We start from the raw sequence: 27,228 nt of genomic DNA, 5'->3' as shown, positions 1-27,228 counted from the left end.
GACGTAAGGTTGGTTTGAGGCTAACCGTTATCTCCATTAACTCATATGTCTGTTTTAACAAGATATACATGATTGCAACATATACTGATGGGCTAAAAGTCAGACATTTCAACATTCAGTGATACATTTTTTTTTGGCAAGCTCTGCACTTACTTGCAATTAAAAGTTTGAATAGTTCCCTAATTCTTTTTGGAGACTTCTTTCCAGATACTAGGGGGCAGGCAGATGTTAGGATCAACTCCAAAATGATCAAGCCTTGCACCCTCACTCTAAATGAAGCAATTAATATTATGATCTCTTTAAACTCTTGGAAACATGTAGTCATGCCCTCCAGGCTGCACAGTTAAACAGTATTACAACAACTGCTGGAGCAGTGGAGAGGAGCTCATCAGATGTAAGGTTTAGACATAGACACACGCATTATATCATATTGATTGCAAAAGCCCTGATGTCCTCTGGATGTGTCAGTTGTTCTAATGTCCACTGGAGCAAAATGTTCTTCAGCAGACAGAAAATCATGGCATTTCATTCCCTCCACAGAGGAGAAGTGGCATGAACAAGAAATTACAGTGAAGCAGTCGTTGGAAATGACAATTTTAGATCTCAGCCTCCTTCAATGTTCTTTAACCCTTTGACACCTGGGCAAATTGGCTTAAGTTCTTTCAAAATCACGGGAAGAAGCCAGTGAGCAACAAAAGAATTAATGTCCGAAAAAGTACAAGAAAAAATCCTTGAAAATGAGTAAAGAAAAAAAAGGAAAATAATAAAAAAAAAATTAAAAAAAGGTCAAGCAGAGGTGCCTGAAAAAAATTATAATCATTTTGTAACATAATTTAAAATATGTAATTATGATAATGTTGAGATCAGTGATTTATATATAAAAGCTGGAGCTATTAATTGAAGTTTTACAGTTTAATTTTTTTACATTTAAAATTATGTCAAATAAAATTTTAATAGAATATATAAAAATAAATATTTATACTATATTTTCATTTTCAGCACTTTTTAAGGTCATTTTATGGTTTGTTTTTGTTTTGTTTTTTCCCTTATTATTTTCAGGTTGGGGTTTTTGCTCATTTTTTGGGCATGTCTTGTTGAATTTTCCATTGCCTTCTCCTCTTGTATTTGAAAGAAATCAAATCAGTTTGCTCAGGTTTTAAGGTGTTAAATAGAAAAGCAAAGTAAGATAATTAAATAAATACATCAGAAAACATTAACTCCCTGGCAACCAGTGTACATCCCAGTGAAATGGATATTAGTCATGCCAAGTCATCAACTTTTTGGGTCAGTGGTTGAAAACGTATGTAGAGTAAACATCTCTCAAACAGGAGGATGTCATTTGTTAGGGACTATTTTCAGTGGTGGATTAATCCACATTTGGTGGTGTGGTGAGGAGCAGTGGCAGCAGGATAGTGTTTGTTGGATCGAGTCAAAATAAACTACAGTGTGTGTTCATGGTAATGAGGGAACATGTCAGCCAGTGCAACAGAGTGGCTTATTGATGTGTTTTCAGGCAATTTTGGAAAATAGAAAGACTCCTTCTGGCACAGAGGAAGGCGATATATCAGGCTTTGGTTTGGGTCTTTTAATAGAATTTATTAATGATGGGAAAAATCCGAATATCACCAGCCTTAACATAAACCTGCATTGACATTACTTGCTGTGTTCAGATGCCTTTCACAAGCATTTAGACCAACCTCCATGTTGTTGAAAGAATTCAAGCCAATTTGCTGAGGTTTGAAAGGGTTAAGGATTAGTAGTTGTCAAATAGTAAATGCAAGGTACTTTGTTTGTGTGTTGTGGTATATGCTGCACTGTGTTATTACAGTTACTGTAACTGACTACAGTATCCCTTGAAGCACTTTGATCAATACAGCCCAGTTTGTAAAGATATGAAATTAACAACAATTACATGGTGTCAGCATGTACGTGGCTGCTTTCATCATTTATTAAAAAGTGCTTTACCCCACATACACCAAGCCGGCTTTGTAAAGAAATGGCTTCCCCAGTTTATTGTGGAGGAACTTGATCGGCCTGCACAGAGTCCTGACCTTAACCCCACCCAAAACCTTTGGGATGAACTGAGCCAGAGCTTATCACCCGACATCAGTGTTTGGACCTCTGTAATGCTCTTGAGGCTGTACGGGAGCAAATCCCTGCAGCTGCTTCCACACCTGGGGGAGAGCCAGAAACCAGAGTCGAGTGGATGCTGGGAGAGCAGCACATTAGTGTGGTCTGAGAATGTCATGTTCAATAATGACAGGCCGGTAATGCTCATGTGTCCGCATACTTTAGTTTAGTGTAAATGTCCTGGGCATACAGTATAGCTTTGTGATGTCCCAAACTCTCGTCTGCAGTGGCCAATCTTCCTCACGGTGACATAGGTGTAGCGACCCTGATTTTTTTTTATTTTTATTTTTTTTTAACTTAAAAAAAATCAAGTGTATGTTGACAGCATTGGAGCAAGTTTGCACATACTGTACTCCATTATTGTTATTTTTTAATTACCATTGTTAGTTGCTTAATTTATTTATTGTTGTTGTTTATTTGAGTTAATTTCCCATCAGTGATCGTTCTTGTTCCTAACAAATACAAATACAATATAATAATATAAAATCAGATATAATGATAATAATAATAATAATAATTATTATTATTATTATTATTATTATTATTATTATTATTAGTAGTAGTAGTAGTAGTAGTAGTAGTAGTAGTAGTAATTATATGATATAATTATATATGATAACAAAAAATAACAATAATAGCAACAACAACAAAACACAATAATAATGTTAATAGTAATAATATAAATGATTATTATCATTATTATATGATGTAATGTATTATAATTATTATTATTATGGTTCTTATTGTCATTGTTGTTGTTATTTTTTATTGTAATTATCAAATTTCTTTAATATTTATTTAATTTACTGATACTACTATTACTACTACTCCTACTACTACTACTACTACTACTACTACTACTACTAATAATAATAATAATAATAATGATAATAGTTGTTAGTACAAATGATATATTGGAAGGGAGGCAGGGTTCAGCTTGCCTCGAGCACTGAAAAAGCTAGATCTGCCACTGCGCATCTGAAAGTGTAAGTAACAGATTCTTTTCACGTAAAATATAAGTATTTCAGTGAAAACTTCAAATAGTCAGTCAGTCATTTTCTGTAACCGCTTGTCCTCGTAAGGGTCGCGGGGTAGCTGGAGCCAACCCCAGCTGTCATCGGGCGGAAGGCGGGGTACACCCTGGACAGGTCGCCAGACTATCGCAGAACTTCAGCTATATTACAATTATTTTTTAGATTTTATTTTTATATATTATAACACATTATGCAGTGTGAATGTGTGGAGCTTATTCTCTGGTGTGGTATAAACGGGCGCGCGCGCAATGATACACGCACACAAAGCATTATAACGCTTTTTGCATGAAACGAGCAGATTGGTGAGAGACTGCCAGTCCTCTTTGGACATGATCTTGTTTGTTTATTCTCTTCCTCTCTCTGTGTGTCTCTTTCCGTGTGTGTGTGTGTGTGTGTGTGTGTGTGTGTGTCTTTTTCAATCCAAGAGCACAAAAATCCCCTGGCAGGAAAACGTGATTCCAACTGTTTGTAATTCTCTTTCCAGTCAAATGTCATTTTCTGGACACCACTGTGTCTTATGCATTCTCGCAAATTCTACACTCGCAATCCCATTTACCGCAAACAATATTTTAACACCAAACCTGAGACATTTTTTTTTCTCCTGCAGTGTGCGCTTTTCATCCACCTGTGCCCCCGCCTGCCTGCCTGCTTGTGCGCGCGCATTCGCTGTACGCGCCCGCCGGACCGGCCGCGCGCGTCGCTCCTCGTGAATCCTAATAGCGTGTAGAGCCGCAGAGCTGGATGGCATCGCTGGGTGCCCGGTGCCAGACCGGAGCAGGAGAACCATCGCGGTCCGTTAGCGTGGATACAACCTGTGCGGGAGTGCACATTTGCTCGCGTTTGGAGTTTATCATTATTACATCACAGCTCATTATTATCAACGTTTCCTTCCTTTGAGGGCAGATCGATATCGTCTTTTATTACCAACTTGGATTGCTTTCATGTTCTCCTGCTGTCTGCTTTGAGTTTTCAACTGAGTCTCCTTTCAGGACATATATTCCCCGGTGCGTCAAAGCTGCGCCTTTTGGAGTTTCCTATCGGCTTTTTCTCAGTGCAGGGAATTTGTCTCCGATCGCTGTAAGTGTGTTTGACTCTCCTGACATTATTAACACACTTACTTACAAATTTAGTCTTTCATTCGCTCGGAATGCTTAGAACTTTGCACAACCCTTGTGTTAGTTGAAGCCCGGGGTGCGTGGTGCGGGGTGGCGAGCACAGTAACCCTGCGTAAAGCCCAACACCGCCACCCAAAACATGACCGGAAGTTTTGTGAATGTGTATTCAAATTAAAAGCTCAGATTAAAGTTGTTTTAAAAAAAAAATAATGTAAGTGTGGACGCACAGAGGGGGAAATGGGGTTATATTTGTGTCAAATATTTGAAATGTGACAAATATTGCATGATGTAGTCACGTGATGCTACATTGAGTGGTGCGCCAAAAGTAATGAACATATCAAAATACCTTGTTATCAAATAATGGCATAATTAGTATAAAGCAGAACATTTTATGGTTTATTTGCTTTTTTCCCCACCGTTTGTAATTATTTAACATCATTTTCAGGTTATTGCATACATCTTACCACGCTTATAGACAAACCAAAGCTTTGATTTTGACAGTCTACACAGGAAATAGCAGTGTAATTACGCAAGACTTGACGCTGTTCCCTCGTAGTGACGGGGAGAAGTGTCGATCGGAGGCTCGCCACCTGGCGATGCGAGTTTTTGAGTTGTGAGGCGTCTCCAGGTGTTAGTCAGATCCCTCAGCTGTCCCGCCTCGTTAATTTCTGTTTCTCTCTCCTTTTTCCCAACACACAGATTTTACCATCATGTGTGACTCTCCCTGGTGAGAACGTTACGGGACGCCCGCTCTTTTGATTCGGCGCCGGATGGATGGATGTGTCCGTTCCAGGGCGCACTGGAATAATACAGTGAACTGACAAGAGGATCTGCGTTCTGCTCTGGAGTTCTGTTTTTCTCTCTCTCATCGTCTCTGGGATTGTTAGTGGGAACATTTCTTCCTTCGGCTTTGATCACCTGCTATGTGTCTGGTGTGGAAAATACCTGGTGGAAGGTGCACAGCGGGATTCAGTCCGAGAGAAGAGGACATCTGCAACTGATAAAGCTCCGTTTCTGATCGATTTTTGATTCTAATCCGTGCGTAATGTCCGTGGAATGAAGACAGAGGATGGATATAATTTGGGAAATATTGATTATTCTTCAAGCCAATTTTATTGTCTGCATATCAGGTGAGTTATGGGCGTCGTTGGTGGGGTTTTTTTTGGGCAGGTGCGTGAGATCTAAATGAATGAGTTTTTCTTGAAATTCTGCGAGATGATTGCGGCTGAGCTTTGGTTTTCGGGGATAAAAAATGATGAATTTATATGAAACGCGCTGCATGTGGAGAGAAAAAATGCTAAATGTTCCCTAGTTTGTGAGCCTGCGTGTGTGTGGCTCAAGACAGTCACCGCGTAGCCTTCAGGAGTAGATGCGCAGGCTTCTGACGCACGCATGACATGGGTGGTCTTTTTCTAATGCAAACCACAATGAACATGATGGATTCTTTTTATGTTTTTTTCCCCATTTGCTCCACGGACATATCGCGTGCAAGCTGGAATCACCCCTCTCCCCTGCCCTGTCTGTGTCATTGTCAAGTCTCTGGGCTCCTGAAACAATTCAGTCAGAGTTATTATCAAATAAAGCAGTTGTGCGCACCGGTGAGCGCAGTCCGTCCGGCGCTCGGTGAGATGAGCGGATGCGGCGCTGTAGGTCATGCTGTGAAAACGGAGTGTGCCATGGAGGCAGATGCGTCTGAGCCAGCAATGGAGCAGCGCATTCCCTCACTGAACTATTTCAGCGGATACTTTGAAACAGACCAATATTAAAAGCGTTAAAATCATATTTTAATCCAAAATCAGAGTCTCCGGTCTAATTTTGATGAAAACATGAGGCAAAAAAACCAATTTAACTTCTTTCCACTGTAAATTGTGCAGATGTGTGTTTACAAACAAGGCACATATTGTTCTGCTTTTCTCTCGCCGATGCGCAAAAGCTACATTTTGGATAAAATGTTGCGGGTAGACAGTCTGAGTGTTAAAGAACACCGAACAGATTCGCCCAATTTCTTGTCCTTCTGCTCGCAGGAGACATAAATCTGCAGATTCACTCCATACAGTCAGATAACTGGTGCGTAATCCACTGTATTTACGCATTACGCACGCCAGGCTGTCCTCCTCTATACCTATAGGCCCTCAGGTTAGCGGAGAGGTGAAGGGGTTTATGTGGCAACCAGCCAACGCCAGCGGCCCAGCCCCACCCAACAGTTTCTATATTTTTTTCTTGAAGAATATCTTTGATTGATGTCATCCAACCAGGGACAACATTCAGTTTTTCTGGAATAAATATGAGTAAATCAGTGAATAGTTATGATGTTACTTTCATGCCTTTTACAGGGGCGTTTCTAGGATTTGAGGAAACTGGGGGGGCTTAGCCTGGACCTCTTTTTTGAATAAGAAGCTCTATTCAAATAGACACATATATATCACTCCTTTTTGTCACAATATTTCACCAATAGATGCAATTTTTTAAAGCTATATTTTCATGATTTTTATGCACTCTGGCGACTATATTTACCCTGAAAAATTTTAACAAAACCCTGTAATTATTAATTGGGATGTTAAAAATATCAGTAGGCTAGCTGTAAGTATTTAATACTAAGTTGAAACATACTTTGCAACTGCTTTCATTGAAACATTATTGAGTAGGGTTGGAAAAATAGTCTGTATTTTTGTAAAAAGTGGAGAAATCAAACTAAGCACATTTAGTCAAATACAAGTATGGAGAGATTACCAGATCTAGGGCTTTAAAAAATGCTTGATCAGGGACTGTACGTTGTTTAGAAGGGTGGTGCAAAAAGGGGGTGGCATGTCAAATAATTGTTTAAGCACTGGAGAGGTATTTTTTTTTATAATTATTAATATTTTAGTGTAGGGCAGGGGCATATGACTTTAAACGGTTTTGTATTTATTTCACACACACAGATTTTTAAAGAAAACATGCCTTCCAAATCTGTGTGTTTTCTTTTTTTTTTTTTTTTTCAAATGGCGACTTTTCTTTTGAAAAATTGGCTTTTTTTTCTCTTAAAATTTTTGGTGATTTAAGAAAAAAATTATGGCAATTTTTCTTTAAAACTATTTGGCATTTCTCCTTTGAGTTTTTTTTTTTTTTTTGCATTTTTCTCTTTTTAAATTACAAAATACACCATTTATCACAGCTGGGAACTGTAAAAATCATATTGAAATTATTCTTAGATTTTCAAATGTATGACAGTCATTCATATTATGTGGGAGGAATGCTTCATGCATTCCCCCCTGTCACTCAGAGAGGGTCAAGGAAAAAATATGTGTAGCTTTGGGGTGGGCTGACAAAATCAGCCTCCTTCCTCCTCTGATAAATAAAGAACAATCCCCTTTCTTGTCAGCTTTTTGCTAATTTCTCACCATTTGTGGGATATTTCTTGCCAAGTTGGTCATTACCTTTTCCACCATATTTTCGAAAGAAATCGAACACATTTGCTCAGGTTCCATAGGGACAAAGGCATCCGAACGCACAAGAAAACTGATATCGATCGAGGTTTCAAAGGGTTAAAGGATGGTGCTTTTATTTTGAAAATTAAATTCCGGTCAAGGCCTCGCGGTGAACCGGCAGGAGTGTGTTAGAAACGGAGGACGGTGTGGTACCTTTTGTTTGTTCTGCGTGTGACGGACAACTTCAACAGGTCTGTCCATATTTCTTTTCATATTGTGATGAATATCGAGTGACTTTTTGATGTATTTTTATGATTTTGCAGCATTTTCTCGGTGTGTCGTAGTTTTAATTATATTGACTTGCAATTATCGTGCCTTGGCTGTGCTCATGTTTACATAAAGTCTACACAAATATTGGACTGTGGAGGTGTGTGCACGTAACCACTGCGTTGTGTTTTTGTAAAGGCAGAGTATTTCACTTATTCGGAGCTCTTTCCCGACTTGTTATCGATTAAAAATAGTTTGAAAGCGGAAGCTAGTTTGAAAGCCAGTGATGCTGCATTTAGGTGCACCTGGAGTGGTCCGTTTTCTCAGCTGGTATATGTTCTTCTGACTTTAGTGTGTCCATGATCTTATAATTCACAATGTGAAAACGACATAGATGCTCCAAAGAAGATGTTAAGATTGTCTTTTTTTGTTCACAAACTTTAATGACCCAGTGAAGATTCACGTTACTATGGACTAGGGCTGCACCTAACGATTATTTTATCGATTATTTTTTCGATTAATCTATCGTTTTTTGTTTTTTTTTTTTACTAATGTAACTATTATTTTTTTTATTACTCAATTAATATAACAACGAACTGTATTTTACGGTCTGATATAAGTCTCTCCAAAATAAAATTAATGCGATTAATTAATGCAAGAGCTTGTTCCACTCAAGTAACAGGAACGTAGTGCAATCTACATTTAGCAGTCCAACAGCAAAATAAATAAAACTATGTAAAGTACAAGTTACTTTCAGGAGGGGTAACAAAACAGTTACTCTGTGTTACAGTAACAAACCTCAAATCTAGCAGTCCAACAAAAACATCTTACAGTAAAATTAATGCAATTTGAATAACACTATAAATTTTCTTTGATAGAAATAATTATAACTAGTCATTATTTTTGCATCAAAATAGTCCAGCCTTAACTGGGCCTTAAGGCATGTCGCTTCCTGCTGATATGAGTGCTGTATTTTCATATTTATAAGCACATATTCCACTCATTTATGAAGTTATACAAGCTCCTGCACAGCTGACAACCTCATCCTGTAAATGTTTCAAAATAAAATGCATTGTATCATCAACTGATGGTATTCTGTCCACAGAGACAGTAAGAGGGCTTTTGTTTTGAAAGGGAAGCAAGGAAGTTGAGTTAAAACAAACATCTTTGTGGTTCCTCAACTCTGTGACAGAGAGAGACTTTAAACTGCAGTATAAAGTGGTACAGAGTCAACAAACATGAGCGTCACGCGTAAAAAAACGGCGAGGCACTGTTTCTCTAGATGTGCTGCAGCTGACACGCAGCTCAGACGCGCCTGACAAGCGCCGCTCAGGCGAGCAGTGTGCACGCGCTAACTTGATACACGAGCGCCAAAACATAAAAACAACACGCGCGGCGCTGCTCACGCTCTCATGACGCGCTCTGTGTCATACTGTGTGACGTGTTGATCGACTTATTCACGTAAACGATTATGTCGACGTGTGGCCGCAGCCCTAGTCAAGATCACTTTTGGTGATTGGCCGTTGATTTTGCCCCACTTTACCTGATGTTCCACATTACTGAGTCACCCTACAATGTTTCAGGCTATTTATAGATATGCAAACCTTTAAATCTTCCTCAGATACTGGCTTTGTAATAAGATTACTTAAGCTCTGCGTCGCGCCAGCCCTACTATCACGTGTGCTGAAACATTTTGAAGCTTTATATTACTAGCCTTCCAAAACATGCCTTCCAAGCCTGTGTGGTGTCTTTAAAAACGTTTTTTTCTTCTCCTTTAAAACTTCTGGCAATTTTTTTCTTTAAATTTTTTTTTCGACCTTTTTCTTTTTTTTTTTTTGTTTTTGTTTTAAATTTTGGTGATTATTAAAAAAATGACGCCAAGAAAAAAAATCTGCATGTGAACAGCAACTAATGCTTACAACCTAATACAATATTATCTATTATATGCTACATTGCATTTTAGAAAAAAAAATACAGTACATAAATTATACATACATTACCAGCAACCTATTGATATTGTGTCAGTATTGCTTGGTTGACTATGCTTTTACAAAATATTTGCACATTGATATTTTTGATAAATAAACCGTGATGTGGATAGAATGACTGCATGGGTAAAGACAAAGTACAAGTATTCATGTGGACATGTAGACATGCTGCTTGTGTGCGTGCTCAACATTACAAAACACTGCATGTTTGCTAACCTTTAGGCCCGTGTGTCATCTGTACTTGTTGTGTGAGTCACATTATACCGTGAAAGCCTTCCTTTGATGATGCTTGGGATAGTCAGCGTTTTCCCCGCAAATATCTGACTGGATGGCGCTCATTTATCAGCTGATTGTTATCACATAGCTTGATGTCGGGTTAAAGATAACTCTAAAGGAATGACAATGCAGTGAAACCACTTCAAGGAAGGCTATTATCTTGCACAGTTGAGCACGGATTGTGGACATGAAAGTCCCCTCAGTGCCAAGACTGTAATCTGTGATGTAATCAAGAAGCAAAGCTCAGCATTGGTCCAATGACAGTGAACAGGAGAGTGACTGTGGGTTCTGTGACAGCACCCTCAGGTGATTTTCTGAAGCCAATGAGCTACAATCATTATTCTAAAGCTGGGGTATTCAGACTCTGACACTGTCGAAACGTCCCATTTCTGACACATCCTATCACTATCAGAATCAGCTCTATTGGCCCGGTATGTGTACACAAACAGGGAATTTGACTTAGGGCGCTCTCAGTCACAGGTGGGGGCTGGCACAGTGAGATGAGGGAGTTTGGAAGGGAGGATTTTTCGGATGATGGATCCTTTTGTATATCCCAGTGATACTCAACTTATAGGCCATGGGCCAAATCTGGCCCTAGATAGGGTGCCAGTGGCCCCATAACCATTTTCTAATTCACAATAAAAATAAAGTGATTGACACTGGGAATTGTTTTTGTACTTTTGGTACCAGAGTGCATAACACAGCATCAAAATAAAGCAATTTCATTAAGAAAAAAAAGTCCCAGAGGTCCTAGCTAAACCCCTAATGTCATAAAATCCTAGAAATTTTCCTGAAATCCTAGAAATGTCCTAAAATCATAGAAATGTCTCAGAATTGTAGATATTATACAAAGTTCTAGAAACATCCTAAAATGCTCGAAATAGCCTGTAATCACTGAAATGTCCTAAAATCCCAGACAAGTCTAAAATCTCAGAAATGTCCTTGATCTCTAGAAATGTCTAGAAGTTCTAGAAAAGTCATAAAATCCTATAAACATTCTAAAATCCTAGAAATTTCCTAAAATTTCAATAAGGTCCTAAAACTCTCAAAATGTCCTAAAATTTAAGAAATGGGCTAAAATCCTATTAACATCCTAAAATACCAGAAATGTCCTAAAATCATGTGAGTGTCCTAAAATCCTAGAAATGTTCTAAAACCCTAGAAATGTCTTAATATCATATGAGTGTCCTAAAATCCTAGAAATGTCCTCAGACCCTAGAAATGTCTTAAAATCCTAGAAATATCTTATCTCAGAAATGTCCTAAAGCCCTGAGAATGTCTTGAAATCCTGGAAACATCCTAAAATCCTAGAAACATCCTTAAACCTTAGAAATGTCCTAAAATCCTTACATCTTAGAAATGCCCTCAATTTCTAGCATGTACAGTGTGGGGCTGCTGCGATGCCCCCTGGCCTCCTGTCATTTTGCAGATGTGGCCCTTAAGCACAATAAGTTGAGTGTCCCTGGTCCTAAACTGTCCCTTGGTGTTGCAGGATGTAGTGCAGTCCTGTGTTGACTGCATCATCCACAGACCTGTTTACCTGGTAGGCAAACTGCAGAGGGTCCAGCAGGGGTCCTGTGATGTCCCTCAGGTGGTCCAACAGCAGTCTCTGGGAGGATTTCATGACCACAGAAATCATGGCCACAGGCCTGGAGGGTTTCTGGGGGACCGGGATGATGGTTGAGTGTTTGATGGCGGTTTATATCCTTTCGGAGTAGCTCTTCTTTGCTACTCTGATCTTCCCTTTCAGTGGGTTTCTGTCCCGGCTGTACAGGATCCTGTCCTCACTTCTGTAGGCCTCCTCTTTGGCCTGACTTAGCTGCCTGAGTTTTACTGTCCACTAGGGTTTGTTGTACAGAAGGTATTAGTCGACACACATCTTCACAGAAACTGATGCACGATGTCACAGTGTCAGCGAGTTCTAGGTCTGTAGCTGCAGCCTCAAAAACACTTCAATCAGTGCAGTCAAAGCAGCAGCTTTGCCGTTCATCATTTTGACAGGGTACATACTGAAGGCGGTCTACCATAGCTTCAAATAATTCTGTCCAGTTGGTGACGTGTGCATATGAGTTAGCGATTGCCTATTCTTGTCTTTGATCTCTTATGCATGACCTTGTTGTCTAGCTGGCTTTAGCCAAAGCGCTGGAAGGCTGTTTCACTTTTGCTGAGAGTCTGAAGTTTCTTTGCATGGTTGCTGTCTCTGCTCATCCTTACTCTCTGTACCATATAAACAAGGTTACAATAGTGTAGGGGTGGGCAAAATATTGAATATACTCAATGTATTGCAGATTGTTCCAGGTGCAATGTATGAAAGACTTTATCACGAACATGAAGTATAAATTATTGCGAACATCAAGTATAATTGTCACCTCGTTTTTACTCTCACTCTCCCCTACAGCTGTCTGCCTCTCACAGACACACACACACAAAAAGACTTTGACTATTTAGTCACATTTTGTGACCATGGAGCACTACTGCGCTTTGCAAATATTAATATATAAACTGGAGAGCTGTTCATTTGTTTCCAACTAACAGCTGAACTTAATGAGTGGTGGTGGCAGTATTGTGAGAGGGTGAGGCATGTGTCTGTATTTGCAGAGTTCGAATTGCAACTGTTTAGTCACGTTTTGCGACCACAGAGCATCAGCGCAACTTGCAAATATTAGTAATATATGAACTGGAGAGCTGTGGGTTTGTTTCCAGCTCACAGTGAATGAATCCTCACAGTTAAAGGCGCCTCTGTATCTGTTTAACAGTCTGCAAATGCTAACATCCAACAGTGACCGGAAGCTTCAAGTCCACAGCAAGAAGAATTACACTTCTGGCCTCAGACGAGCCAGGTCCTTCAAAATAAAAGCACCATGGATCCTGCCTCTCACAAGTATTTAAAACTCTACTCACCTCAAATTGGTGAAATTTCTTCTTTACAAAAAGTGACAAAGTCAGTGTGCACATTGGTATGAAATGTTCCACAAATTGTAACAAATGAGTAGATTTTAAAAAGAATGTTAGGGTAACATGTTTAGGGAAAAAGAAAAAGACTAGGGAAAAACTTTTGACATATTTAAAATTATGTTACAGAATAATCATAATTTTTCAAGTACTTTTTCAAAACTATCTTATTGGGTTTTTTTGTGTTTTGCCCCCCCTCCCCAAATTTTCAGGTAGTTTTTTTGTCATTACCTGCTCTGTAGAGTTGAAAGCGGCTGTGACTCAGAAGGTTGTCCACTAATTGGAAGGTTGGCGTTTGGATCTCTGGCTCCTCCAGTCAACATGTTGAGGTATTCTTGGGCAAGGTACTGAATCCCCAATTGTTCCCAATGGCCGGTCAGTCGTATGAATGCTGAGTAGCAGGTGGCGCCTTTATGGTAGCCTTGGCCATCGGTGTGTGAGTGTAATGTAGTGTGAAAAGCCCTTGTAGTAGTTGGTTAAAGTTAGTTAGTTAGTTAGTTAGTTAGTTAGTTAAAGTTAGTTAGTTAAAAAGATGCAGACCATTTAGTACTTTTTACTAATTTCTTGTTAATTTTTGGGTCATTTCTTGTTTTCCTGTCCATTGTTTTTACAAGAAATCAAACCAATTTGCTCTGGTTTCAAAGGGCTAATGAGCTACAGTGACTTTAATAAGGCTGTAGAATTTGTAGTGCTCCAGTATTGCTGCATCCAAAGAGTTAGCCTCTTTTTGTCTTGGACGATTTCTTCTGTAGTTTGCGATTCCAGTGAAAAGTGTTCAGAGTGAGCTCTGTGGATTATCAAGGGTAATCAGGTCATGTGGACAGAAATGCTGCAGAGAAGTTTTTTAAAAATGTTATTTAATGCTTGCAGCACCACAAAACCAAATTTACCTCAGTTGTATTGTGAGGCAGGAATGTGTCCAGTCCAAAGGTCAGAGGTCAGGTGGTCTGGGGATTTTTTCAACAGCATTTCCTGTAACATTCTGACTGTTTGCCCTGGCTGTAAATTAAAAACTTCTAGCATGGTGGCCCCGCCGGACTGATGTTAATGTCGGGTCAATCTCATCTAGAGTCTCGACCCTGGAGCCTGCTACTCAATTTTGATTTGTCAACATTTGTATTTACTTCTCTCTTTATTTTGTCAGAAATTAGTGGAGCAGAGATTTTGGTTGTAACCCCTTGTTTTCATGCATTTGGAAATCATTAATATGAGTGAGTGTTAGAAGGGATGGGGATCGTTATTTATTTTTTTGTATAGATACCATTATGGAGACTCCTTAACAATCTGAGTCTATTGATGCCACTATCGATACTTTTCTATTATTTGTTGGAAAGATGAGGCGACAATACGTTTTTAACAGATCTGGTTTTGCTTTAATTGCTGAACAAGTGACTGAATAGAATAAAAAATGTCTAGCCTTCAATAAACATGGCTGCTCTAACAGGGCCCCGTCATTGAAAGGTAAAACTAACCAATAGCAAAAATATATCAGCAGCACTACATGAAAAACATTTATTTACATCTCTAGTTTACATATTATATTGCTGGGAAAACAAATTTCTCACTAAAACATTGGTATTATTCAAGTTTTTCCAAAAACTACATTTTCTTTTTCTTGCCTTACAGTCATTTCACTGAGCCGACCTCGAACACATCACAATAAAACCTTATGCAACCCTGTTTATTCAGCTAACTAGCTCTTAGGTGGAGTTCAACTTGGATTTCAAAATTGGATTACTATTTTTAACTGGTGGGACTTGCTACAAAGTTTGGGTGTGATTGGATTTAAATGACGTGACTTGACTCCGGATGGAATATTACCTTATAGGACCAAAGGGACTCAACAGCAGTATTGATAAGCTCAGATGTCATTGATTTTGGATTTTGAAAAAAGCAGAACCGGGTCTGAGTCATTGTGTTACAGGGGAATCTGGATACAGCCTCCATGGCTGTATCCAGATTCATTCCTATGAGAGTTGCTCATTGGTGCATAAAGCAGAAAAAGCTCTTTTTCCTGATGTAGCATTGTGTAAAATAGAGCATGCGTACTATAGATTTACGGCAGCCGAGCGCGGCTGAGAGTGCCTGAGTGGGTAACATCCGCCGGCGGAGCCACCAACTTCAAGATTAGCGCCTCGCTAGCTTGAATGGCGGTCTATAAAATTCAATCTTGCAGCTCTTTTATACTTTCTAAATGTCATCAAACTGGATGGCTAAAATCTTGATAGTGACAGGAGTCGTTTCGCGAGGATTTTTTATTTTAACGCTCACAAAAAATTATTTACTGATTTGCAGACCTATCTTTCCCGATGTCTGTCAATACGGAAAAGTCTCCCTGGGCCAATGTGCATCACGTGACCGACTTAGATGGTGTAATTCCACTTTTGGCCACTATATAAAATTTGCATCAGAGCCTGGCACACTTCCTGGGGGCTTGGTTTTGATCCCCATCCCTAAGTGTTGGTTGCCTTAGTTACAGGAAGCACTCAGGTTTTTGGGAAATGATGTCTTGTTTTTTCCTTCTTGAAAAAGGGAAGAGTAATCATCTTGACTGTGATGGCATTTCACTGAGGATTGCTAATTATAAAACATGTTTTCATGGTTGTTGGCGGCAGTGCTTTGATGTTACACGGGCTCCATATAGAACGTTTGAAGCTGAACCTCCTCCTCGGCCTCTATATTAATCCATAATGTCTGTGTTATCCGTGTCATATTCAGTCAGGCCTATAGCTTTAACACTCTGCTTTTTCTTTCACATGATCTTAAAATGCAATCTAATAATAGCCATGATGGAGCAAGCCTCATCTCTAATGCATGCTGATGCTCTTCCATGTATCTGCCTACATGGTATTCCAAAGAGACATCATCTATAGATGATAAATATATAACTGTGTTATGAATGTAAAGCAGGGCTGAATTAACCCACTTTAATGCCCCGATTGTTCCTCCTTCATCCTGCTCCTTGTGCTTCAACCCAAGGCTGGGCAAGACCATAACTTTTAGTTCAGATCAAGTAAAACCTGGGAGGGAATTACCAATATTGCTATGGATACCAATACCTTTTTATTATTAGAAGTGGCTAATCATGAACAAGAGAAGGGATGTCCGAATCAGTTTTTTTCACCTCCAATCTTGATCCGAGTCATTTTCTATTGATTATCTGCTGAAACCAGAGTCCCTATCCGATACTTTTTTTTAAACCAGATAATAATGTGCTGCACAACACACACTTCAAGTACTTTAAAGTTATTAAAATCAATCTAATGTATATGCTTGATAGTTTAATAGCTCTGCAATGCAATACAAGAAAAAAAAAAGTCTGTTCAAACAGTTCCTAAAGGTTTTTTTATTTATTTTATTTTTACAAAAAAACAAAGTAAACAAAGTATTTTTATATGGTTCTTTTCATGATTCCACTTAGTGTAGCATTTTATTTTTCACCAAAGTAAACAAATTCAAATGTCTTCAGAAATAGCTCTCAAATCCACTTAGTGCAGTATTGTATTAAAAGTACAGAACACGATAAATGAGAGACGTGATCACAGTTCCACTTCAAAGCAGTGTTATAGCTGAACTTCAACATTCCCAGTCACAACAAATAAAAATCAGCCATAATTCAGCTTCTTACAGCATTGTCTAACTAAAAATGACCAATAAAAATTTCAGTTCCTCTTAAAATGGTGCAGCAGCGCAAGTTGAACATGAAAAAAAAATCAGCACCATTACAATAAAATCTGAATATCTGCTACAAATTATGTTTCCCATTTCCGACACTACACGACTCTATGGCGGTGAATGTAATCAAAGGATCGGGCGGGGCGCGTGCTCAAAAAAAAACGATTCCAACCAATTAAAAGATGCATTGATTGGGCCCGATACTGATCATTCAGATCAGTGTGTCCCTACTGTAAAATGAGAAATGTTTTCAGGCTGGTGTTTGCTTACTTTTACTTACTTACTTTCACTGTATCCAACATGGCGGCCTGGTAACAAACTGTCTCATTTTACAGCGAAACAATGGCTGCCTGGGGCGAGAGAAAATCAACATTTGCATTTATACAACACAACATTGTTTGTTATAATGCAAATTATACATGGATTTAAGTAATTGGGCTGAAACATACATTATTTTTCTAATGGTCCTTTGTGGCCCTTAGTTTTTAACCCTTTGAAACCTTAGGCTAAGTGGCTTGATTTCTGGCAAAAACATTGAAAGGGGGTACTTTTAAATGAAAGAAGAAGCCTAAAATTAGCAAGAAATTAGCAAAAAGAACAAGAAAATTAATGTATAGTAGTAAAAATAAAACTAAACAATCACAAAAATAAGAAAAAAAACAAGAGCAAACAAGATGTGGAAAATATGCAAGAAATTAGCGAAGAGAACAAGAGATTTACCGTACATGAGTAAAAAAAACAAAACAAGGGCAAACAAGATGTGGAAAATATGCAAGAAATTAGCAAAGAGAACAAGAGATTTACCATACATGAGTAAAAAACAAAACAAAACAAGGGCAAACAAGATGTGTGTAAGCCAACTAAATGGCTTAGTGAAGTGTTTTGAAATTATACTAGTTGTAAATATGTAATTATGATAATTATAGTTTTTCTCTTTTTTTTCCCCTTCTCCCTAGATATTTTCCCTAGCTTTTTAAAAATAATTTTCTAAATCTTTCTTCTTTTTTGCCGTTTGTGGAACATTTCATACCAAGCTGCTCACTGCCACTTTTTCCCATGTTTTTGAAAGAAATTGCACCAATTTGCTCTGTGTTCAAAGGTTTAAATACTTGGCATCTGAGAGCAGCACAACACAAGAAAAGTGATGTCAGTCCAGGTTTTAAAGAGTTAACTGACTGACTCAAATGATGTTTTTGTAAGTCAACAAGTTGAAGACAGTAATCAGCATGATCTATTGTCAGTGATTTAGTCTTATTTTCAGCCCTCCAATAATTAGAGTCTGAGATCTTTTCGTTTGTACTTTGGGGAGATAGCCTATATGTCTAATGCCCACAGGTATCGACTTAACTGTCTACCATTCCAAAACTGATCAGGCTACCTTTAGGCTAGATTTTTTCTCTAATGACCAAATCAAAGATCAGAAATTCAGACCAACCTGATAAACAGAACAGTTGGGCTGTTTCAGGTATTCTAGCGAAAAAAAAAAAGAGTATTGATTTTCGGTGGACTCCAGTTGTGGCGAGATCCATAAAGACTTATTGTGTGTGTGCTTTTACACAGTTTATTTCTTCTCTGGCAAAAGGCCAGAGCAGGGATATGTTGTCGTAGTGCTGTGAGCACACTTTTTTTTTTTTTTTACCTCTCCTCTATTATGGTATCGTTTCTCCCGCAGTATTTGTATGCCTCCTCTGCCCGGAAGTGCTCGGAAAGCCAGTTCTAAACAGGATTTGACATTATGTGCCAGGTAAACAGTTTAGTCTGCTGTTGTCCATCTGTTCAGATGCAGAAATGTCTTTTTTCGCTCCTCAGCTTTGCCTTCACATGTTTTCAGCAGAAATCCTTCCATCCCCACACTGTGGGTATAGGATTGATTGTCTTTTTCTCTCCCTTGTCTTATTTAATGCGTTTCTAAAACCAAGAAAAATACAAAAGGGGCTAGGATGATTCAACCTTTTCAATTTTTTTTGTTACATAAGCCAGCTTGTTTAACATTTTTAAGTCTTTGGGCAGCAGATAGAAGACTTTAAACATATTTTTTAAACTTAACACAAAAAAATATATTGAGATGGGCATGTTTGTGCAATGTTACTGTACTTAACATGTTGAGACTTGATATGATGAAAGAATTTAAAGTAAAGCTGCAATAATTAGCAGATTAATTGATGGACAGAAAATTTAGTGGCCAGTTTTTTGATAATTCATTAGTTGTAAAAGCAATTTGAAGGCCAATATGCAAAATTCAGAGCATATGAGTTGTGCCTCCAAGGTCGGGTAGAGTGTTATATTATCATAATATTTTATGACTTTGCAACCACATTGTAAGTTTGACTATTACTTTTTTATTTTCTATTATCACTATTACTTTCCGACAAAAAAATCAACAAAATAAATTTGATAAATGATAATTAGTCACTACGTCTACATGATCTTAGAAGATGTTGAATTACTGTGTTAAACTAAAACTGGACTTTTAAAATACATACAAACATGTTAGTCTGACTGAAATCTTACCAAGTTTCTCAAAGTCAGACTGAAACACCCAGAAAATGCAGTTGGGGGGCGATTTACTCTTTCATATATGCTTCAGTCGGACCTGAATTGGCCTAGGAATTCTGCACATGCTCCATAGTCCCTGTGCTGGGCTATGCTCTGAAAGTCAAATAGCGTAATATCACAGAAGAAAATCGGGAATACAAAAGAGGAAGAAGAATGTCAGAAAACAAAACAAGACGAAGGTACCAAGTAAAGTGTTGAGTACGTACATAATGTGCAGCGCTGAAAAGTTATCCATGTTTTCACCGTGTGACATGCAACCCATTTGCTGCTTGCTAACTTGTTGTATGTGATGCAACACGTCAACAGGAAGATGAGTAAGATGGTCTAATAGCAACTAGCTGAAAAGGGGCATATCGCCACCTACTGTTTTGGAGTCGGACATACTTCTGTAAATAAATGGATTCTCCCCCGATACTTGTATGTTGGGACAAGGACAGTAGTCCAAATAAATGGCCTAATCCAACTATAACTGTACTTGAGTGATGTTGATATAATGAAATGTGTAATTTTTACAAGCTGTAGAAGCAGTAATGACATACAGTATATTCATGTAGAGCAACAGTGCAAACAGGCAAGATGTATAGATAGCAGCAACAAAGAAAGACTTTATTACTCACATACAGTATATGTTTAATATCAATTATCCATTGTTGAAATTGGTTGCTCAAAGATCTAAGTGTTGAGTTCTCTGATGTGACTGTGATTTTCTACTGTCTTGACCCTCTGACATACCAGACTGACTGGCTAAAAGCACATTTCTGCAATGGAGCAGTCTGCTTAATCTCCTCTTATGGACGCCGTAACTTGATTGATATTTGTTCTTTCATTGATACACGTGGCAGTGGAGCTAAGTCATTGGTGACTTTGTCAACCAAGGACATGTTTGCATATCTTAATACATCCTAACTTAAAATTGGTTATTGTTTTAGAATTGAGCAGTGATGGAAGTGCTTTGTTTTTGAAAAAATGTTTTTATCTGACAGCAAACTGAGTTAACTGGAAACTGGGTCCTTCGCTTTTGTAAAAACGCTGTCCTAAAAAGCGGTAACTGCCATGTGAGCGCAGTGCAAAGCAGCGGTGATGACAATGACATTAATTTTTGATTATATCAAAGTCTGCCACGATACAATTTCGATTTGATTCATGTCAGGGGCCTGCGATCGATATGAGATGATATCGGTAATCATCCTCGTATCTTTCTTGGCTGCTTACCAATATCCGCCTGGCACTAGGTTGCTATCATTGTTTAAATGTTTAGGAAGGTGTGCTTGGATGGCAATTGGGACAGGGATGGTCTATTGGAATTTCAAAATAAAACCAATAAAGCCTGTCTTAAGAATGACTATATGTATCGCTTTTTTAACTTTGCATTGATGATGTTGGATTGTTGATTATATCAATCTAGATCAATGTATCAATGCACCTCTGTTTTATATATGGCAAAGAATTCAACCACACAGCTGGATACAGCCAAAGACCAACGTGAATGACCAAACAACAAAAAACAATATTTTGTAAATGCTGCCTGAAGGGTGGCTGGCTTTTAAATATTTTTTTTTTTTGTCATCAGAAGCTAAATGTGACAGTTCTCTGAATCACAGAAGTAGGTCGTTTGGTGCAAGTCAGGTCCACTCAAAAACTAGGAGCTTGAGAGTTCTGAAACGAAATGTCTGTTTCAATGTAGCCTTTAGATATATTTATTGTTTGACAGGCGCAGTGAAAGTAAAACTTAATAACTGATTGCGCTGGGTCTTAAAGTCTGTATTTGCCTCCTCTGTAGCAGCTGCTTCTCTTCTCTATTGATGTGATCTGATTCAGCTCTGACCGCATCCACAGATCAGTTATCCATCCCCCGACTCAAACGCCTCAAAGTGCTGCTGAGGGTAAAAAGAACGCGTGAAGAGCTCCACCAGCACTGAGGAGGGGACACAAAATGATTACATAAACACAAGATTAAAAAAAAAACCAAACAGGAAGTTTGCTGAGTTAACATTAAAAGTTTAAACTGCATGCAGTGCAAAGAGCAGCTTATTTGGTTGACCTGTTTTTGACGACCATTTTTGTTGTATCTCAAGTGATGATGTTAAGATCTGCTGCATTTCAAACTGCATACTTAAAATTTTGTGCTATTGACAAGGATGGATGGAAAAGCACCAAGTTCAAAGTTCAAGGTGCATTCAGGGTATCATTTAAATAATTAGCCAACGACACTAGCACCAACACCCTTGAGGTGATACCAGTACTGCAAGAGTACTTTATTTGATACCCATAATGTGAGTGGACTGGTGTGTAGCTGTAGTTTCATGTTTTGGTGGCATCTCAGCTCACTGAACTTCCAATCAGGTAAATTACACCATGCTGGCTCCATGACACACACTGTACGGTTTATAGCTACTGCTGTGACCCCCCAAAAATTTGTAAGAAATTAGCAAAAAGAACAAGAAAATTAACATTATTCAACAAATTAGTATAAATACAGCAAAACAAAAAAAAAAAAAGAAGAAAAAAACAAGGGCAAACAAGATGTGGAAAATGCTACAAATAAGAAAAACTAATCAATCTAATCTAATAACTTCGTAATATAATTTTAAATATGTAATGTTTGTAATTATAAATATATTTCTGGAACATTTCTTACCAGTTTGCTTTTTGCCTTTTCCACCATGTTTTTGAAAGAAATTGAACTAATTTTCTCAGGGTTCAAAGGTTTAAATACTTGCTGAGGGCATCTGAAAGCAGCAGAAAAAAAGTGATGTTGCCCCAGGTTTCACTTAAAGAACTTCACCAGTAAATATTATTATAAAAGTTGTGAAAGCAGTAAAAATGACTTAATTTTCTATGTGTTATAGCTAAAGGAAAGCTTACTCCTCACCGTCTTGTTAAATAATGACTATGTGCCCAATGCTAATTCATCATGCAGCTCTGAAACACAATGCTGTTCTCTCTGCATCATTTCAGTTTTCTTGTTCTTTTGCTGAGCATAAACAGGAAAGTATCCTTTGTTCACACCTTGAGAATCCACCTTGGCATGCCAAAAAGACTTTTGTGTTGTCAGCTATAGCGCTCCAGCAAAAGTGCTGTGCAGAAGGAAGCACGGCGGGTTTTATGTCAATCGGTTGTCTGTCTGTCTCCTGTGCAATTTTGACAACCTGTTTAGAGCTGGGATTCAATACAAGGCGGAGTGTTTTCAGTTGTTAAACTCGTCCTCTTTCTCCGCCTTTTTTTAACCAGTCTGTGCGTCTCTCATTTGCCCTCTGGGGTCCATGCTAAAATGGAATTTCAGCTCACAGAACATGTTTGATGGGAGTGTTCAAAGTTTAAAAAATTCAATATTGTGCAGAAGGAGCATGAAGATTGCAATGGCAGTAATGAAGTCCCTACCTAACGCTCGACTTGAAATTTTCAAAACAAGCTGTGCAAGCCAAGTATTGGCTTCAAGGCAAAGTAATATCAACACCTGATTGCAGCCAGGGACAGAGGCACATTAGCGGCTCCACTTCCCCTTCTGAACCTCATTTTGTGAGCAACTGTGACCACCGCAGATAATCACATGCTACCTTCAGAGAAAAACGTGCCCTCGGGGAAGCTTGGAAATTTAAATGGGATGATGAAATCACGGGGTAGGGGCCTTTGGTGTATTCGTGACAATAACACGTGTCTCCACCAGCCGGCCATATGCCACCGGGCAAACATCGGTGTTACTAAGGAATCGCAATCACTTGCTGCTCTGCTCTGAGTGGCTGCAGCTCATGTTGCAAACCTCAGCGGCACATGGTGCCTGCAGTGTGTTTCTGCTTGAATCTCTGCCCACCCACTTCTGCATGGCCGTCTGGTCAGTGTCAGTGTGAATGCGTACTGCCCTTTTACTACACTGGTGAGCATTAACACTCTGAGTTGTGAAAGTCAGTCTGACTTGTTCTCATTTCTTCAACAGTGGAGATGAAAAAGCTAATTAATTGATCTGAATCCAGTCTGGAATTTGTTCATCAAAATTGAATCTTTACAAATCCCTTCTTAAATCTACCTGGCTCCTGCTTTCAGCTCTTGGAAGTAGCCAAAGTTATAAATAACTCAGCTGCAGCTTTTCTTTGAAGCTTTTTTTTTTACACTGAATTTCATGTGTTAGCCTAATTAATGTTCACAACCTGTAGCTACAATCTGAAACCGAGATGAATAGCATTAATTATGACATGTTGATAAAATATTTTCTGACAGATTAAAATAACAGGTGCAGTAGCCAAAATAACATGTTTGCATTGTAGTTTTCTGCAAACAACGGATACATTACTCTTGTATGTTCATAAGTGTGATGTAGTTCGGACTACGGTTTCTCATCAGGTGGAGAGGGGGATGGTGGATGGTTTGACACCTAGTCCATAGATCTGCCAAGCAGCTGATGGCAGCAGAGCACTGTTGCGGACCAACAAAAGCAGGTATGTTTTAAATAAAGTTTGTAACATTTCAGCACCAACAGCAGGCACTTTTTTAACAAGAGGTTAGGACATTCCCTGCCATGTTTGTGGCACCAAATCAAGGATTTTTTTGACAAGAGTTTGCAAATTTTCAGCTGTGTTTGCGGCACCAAAAGCAGGTGTTTTTTTAACAGAGTTGGTATATTTCCAGCTCTGTTTGTTGTCCCAAAAGTGGGTGTTTTTTAACGAGAGAGTGGGACATTTCCAGCGCCAAAGCAAGTATTTTTTTATGTTAGTTTGGGAAATTTCAGGCGTGTTTGTAGCGACAAAAGCGGGTATTTTTTAACAAGAGTTTAGGACTCATTTAGGACATTTCAGCTGTATAAGTGGCATCAAAAGCAGGCATTTTTTTAACAAGAGGTGACATTTTCAGGATTGGTTTGTAGTGCCAAAGAAGAAACCTTTTGAGGGAAGTTTGAAACATTTCAGCCATGTTAGTGGCATTAAAAAGCAGGCATTTTTTAACAGGAGATTGGGGTATTTCTAGCTGCGTTTATAGTGTCAGAGCAGGCACTCTTTGACAAAAGTTTTCAGAAGAGTATGTTAACCAGAAGCGGGAATTTTTTTCACAAGAGGTCAGGGCATTTCCAGCTGCGTTAATTGTGACCAAAATGGGTATTTTTAGCCACACCATGACATTTTCTTCACCCTAACCAAGTGGCTTTTGTGTTGCTAGTATACCACTGCCTTTGATTGTTTAGTTTGTTGGTGTTATTGTGTAATTTTTCAGAGTGAAACTAACTTGTCAAACACAACAGTGCATTGCTTAGCTTCTGCGCTGGAACTCTGATTTTCAAACTTGAGCATAAGAAGATACAGAGTTAAATGAAAACTTACGAAATAAAAATAAAAGGATAATGGAACCACCCCTTCAAAGGTTTAATGTGTGTCTAAATGGTAGAGAGCACCCCCTCTCATGTCATACAGTTATGTTGTCAGTTTGCTCTGTTTGTGTCTGGCTGAACACTCAGAGATGTGCTTGTTTCACTTTTTTTGTGCTTGTTTCAAGTTTCACAACTTTCCTCAAGCCTTGAGTCTGCTGACAAAAATAAGCGCAGGTGGCTGCTGCTTGTAAAGAGAGATCTCAGCCGTTGTTCTAACAGTTGACAAACTGCTTGACATTTAGTCTGTGTGCACAGTAAATGTGTCTGCATGGCTGATAAAGACTCACTCGTCACCTCCAGCAGGATCGGTTCCTCTACATTATAAGCGTATTGTTTAAATGAATAAGTTTAGCCATGTTTACATTTTCCTGAGCTACCACCTCTTCTGGACGTGCTAGAAATAAGTGTTCCCTCTCAGAAGTACAGGTGGAGCTAGCATATTTTCTTCTAATTTACCAAAGTCTCTGAGTTGAGAGGCTGGAAGTGTTTGACTTTGACAATATCAAGTATTTTTTAACAAGAGGTTGGGATGTTTTAGCTGTGTTAGTAGCAGCAAAAGTAGGCATTTTATAACAAAAGGTTGAGACATTTTCCACAGTGGTTGTTGTGCAAAAAGCAGGTATTTTAAAAAAAAACAACATTCAGACATTTACGGCTGTGTTTAAAGTGCCAAAGCAGGTATTCTTTTGACCAGCGTTTTGGTAATTTCAGACATGTTTATGGCACCAGAAGTGAGTCTTTTTTCATCATAGGTTGGGAAATTTCCGACCGTAATTGTCACACTAAAAGCAGGTATTTTTTTAATGACAGGTTAGGACATTTCAGCTGTGTTAATGAAGATAGAAGGTAGATTTATTGGTCATTTTTTAAAGTTTGAAGTTTGAAAAACGAAACTACAAAATATTTTTTGACTTAGTTGGGACATTTCAGCTGCCAAAAGTGAGCATTTTTTTCACGAAAAATTGGGAATTTCCAGCCGAGTTTGTCCCACCAAAAGAGGGTATTTTTTAACAAGTGGTTGGGAAATTTTCAGTCCTGTTTGTAGCATCAAAGCAGGTATTTTCTGATCTGGGACAATTCAGAGTTTGTGGCACCAAAAGTGAGTATTTTTTCATTAGAGGTTGGGACATTTCCAGCCATGTCTGTGGCAACAAAAGTGTGTATTTTTTTAATGATTATTTGGAGCATTTCTGCTGTTTTGGTGGCATCAAAAGTGGGCATTTTTTTTAACAAGAGGCCGGGACAATTCCAGCTGTGTTTATGGGCATTTTTAGCCAAAACATGTTTTCTTTGCCTTAACCAAATGGTTTTTGTGTTGCTAATATCCCACAGTTTGTTTATTGGGTGATATTTTAGAGCCAAACAAATGTGGCATCCACAGCAGTTCATTGCTTAGCCTCTGTGCTTTGCTAATTCAGCAGGATCTCTTAGTAAGGAGGTTGAAGTGAAGTGTTTGACTTTGACACCTGACGCAGTGATTTGGGTTTAGACGTCAGTTCAAAATTGAATGATGTCAGTAAGAAGTCCTCGCAAGTATATAGTAGTACAAATGTGTGTGTGAGTGACCACCTTGCCTGTCCCCAAGCAGCCGTAGCTCATCACATCTGCTGCTCAGGAATCTGAAGTCTATCAGCCAGCTGGAGTGAGACGACCTCCACGCCAGCTGTAATTTACCACGGGGAGATGAGATGTGGAGTGTGTGTGCGTGTCTGCGTGTACGTGCGTGCGAATGTGTGCAGCCAGAAAAAGCAAAATGAGTAAGTCGGTGAAGGGGACTGGCAGAGAAAGCAGGGAACAGGAAGAGGGGAGGAAGACAGCGGCTGTGGTGTCGGCGGTTATGTGGAAGCGTCACACTGCAGGTGGACAGCGAGTTTTCACGGGCACCAATCAGAGCGCAGTCATGCCTGCTCCATGCAACAGCACCATCCAAGTGCCCCAATTCACTCTTCATCACACACACACACACACACAGGCCCTGTCAGGGAAAATCTCCAGCTGCTAATCTGATAATCCTGTGCAGATGTGTGTCCTGCAGCAGGAATCTGAATAGTGTGTGTTTGTGTGAGGAGGATGGAGAGTAAGTGAGCGTGTTCTACAGTAAGTGGGTGGGTGATAGAGAGAGCTGGTGTTTATCCACGCTTCACTCTCCCTTCCTTCTCTTTCTGTGACAGTAGCTGCTTGTTTTGCCTTGTCACCAGTTCTTCCGGAATAATCTGAACTGGTGTTTACACAATCTGCCGACACACAGCGGAAACATCATGTTTGGTCAATTCTTCAATGTGAAAAAAGCAGATATTGTCACATTCTAGGCTTTATGGAGTGAGAGAGATGGTATAAACTGAAATGTGTATTTTTTTCAGGAGGTTGACACTTTTCAACCATGTCTGTGGCACCAAAAGCAGGCATTTTTGAGAGTTTGAGACATTTCAGCTTTATTTGTGGCTTCAAAAGCAGGTGTTTTTTTTTTTTTTT

The 27,228-nt window shown here is 38.9% G+C and overlaps 1 protein-coding gene across 2 annotated transcripts in view; it reads left to right on the top strand.

The window, feature by feature from the left end:
• The window catches only part of ca10a (carbonic anhydrase 10 (inactive)a), a 360,009-nt gene that overhangs the window by 55,526 nt on the left and 277,255 nt on the right, over nt 1-27,228 (top strand). Inside the window, exons 1-2 of one of the 2 annotated variants that reach the window (XM_042508113.2) lie at nt 3,872-4,241; nt 4,979-5,409. In XM_042508113.2, the coding sequence (XP_042364047.1) occupies nt 5,349-5,409 (61 nt within the window). In that variant the 5' untranslated portion in view covers nt 3,872-4,241; nt 4,979-5,348. Of the gene's footprint in view, nt 1-3,871; nt 4,242-4,978; nt 5,410-27,228 lie in introns of those variants that run through there. The other variant, XM_088070320.1, reaches the window with a different exon arrangement.

Source organism: Plectropomus leopardus, chromosome 19, assembly GCF_026936395.1.
Source record: "Plectropomus leopardus strain MGB_pleo_1.0 chromosome 19, ASM2693639v1, whole genome shotgun sequence".
Classification (NCBI taxonomy): Eukaryota; Metazoa; Chordata; class Actinopteri; order Perciformes; family Serranidae; genus Plectropomus; species Plectropomus leopardus.
Note: the sequence above shows the minus strand (reverse complement) of the source record. Positions and strands in the feature narration are given on the sequence as shown.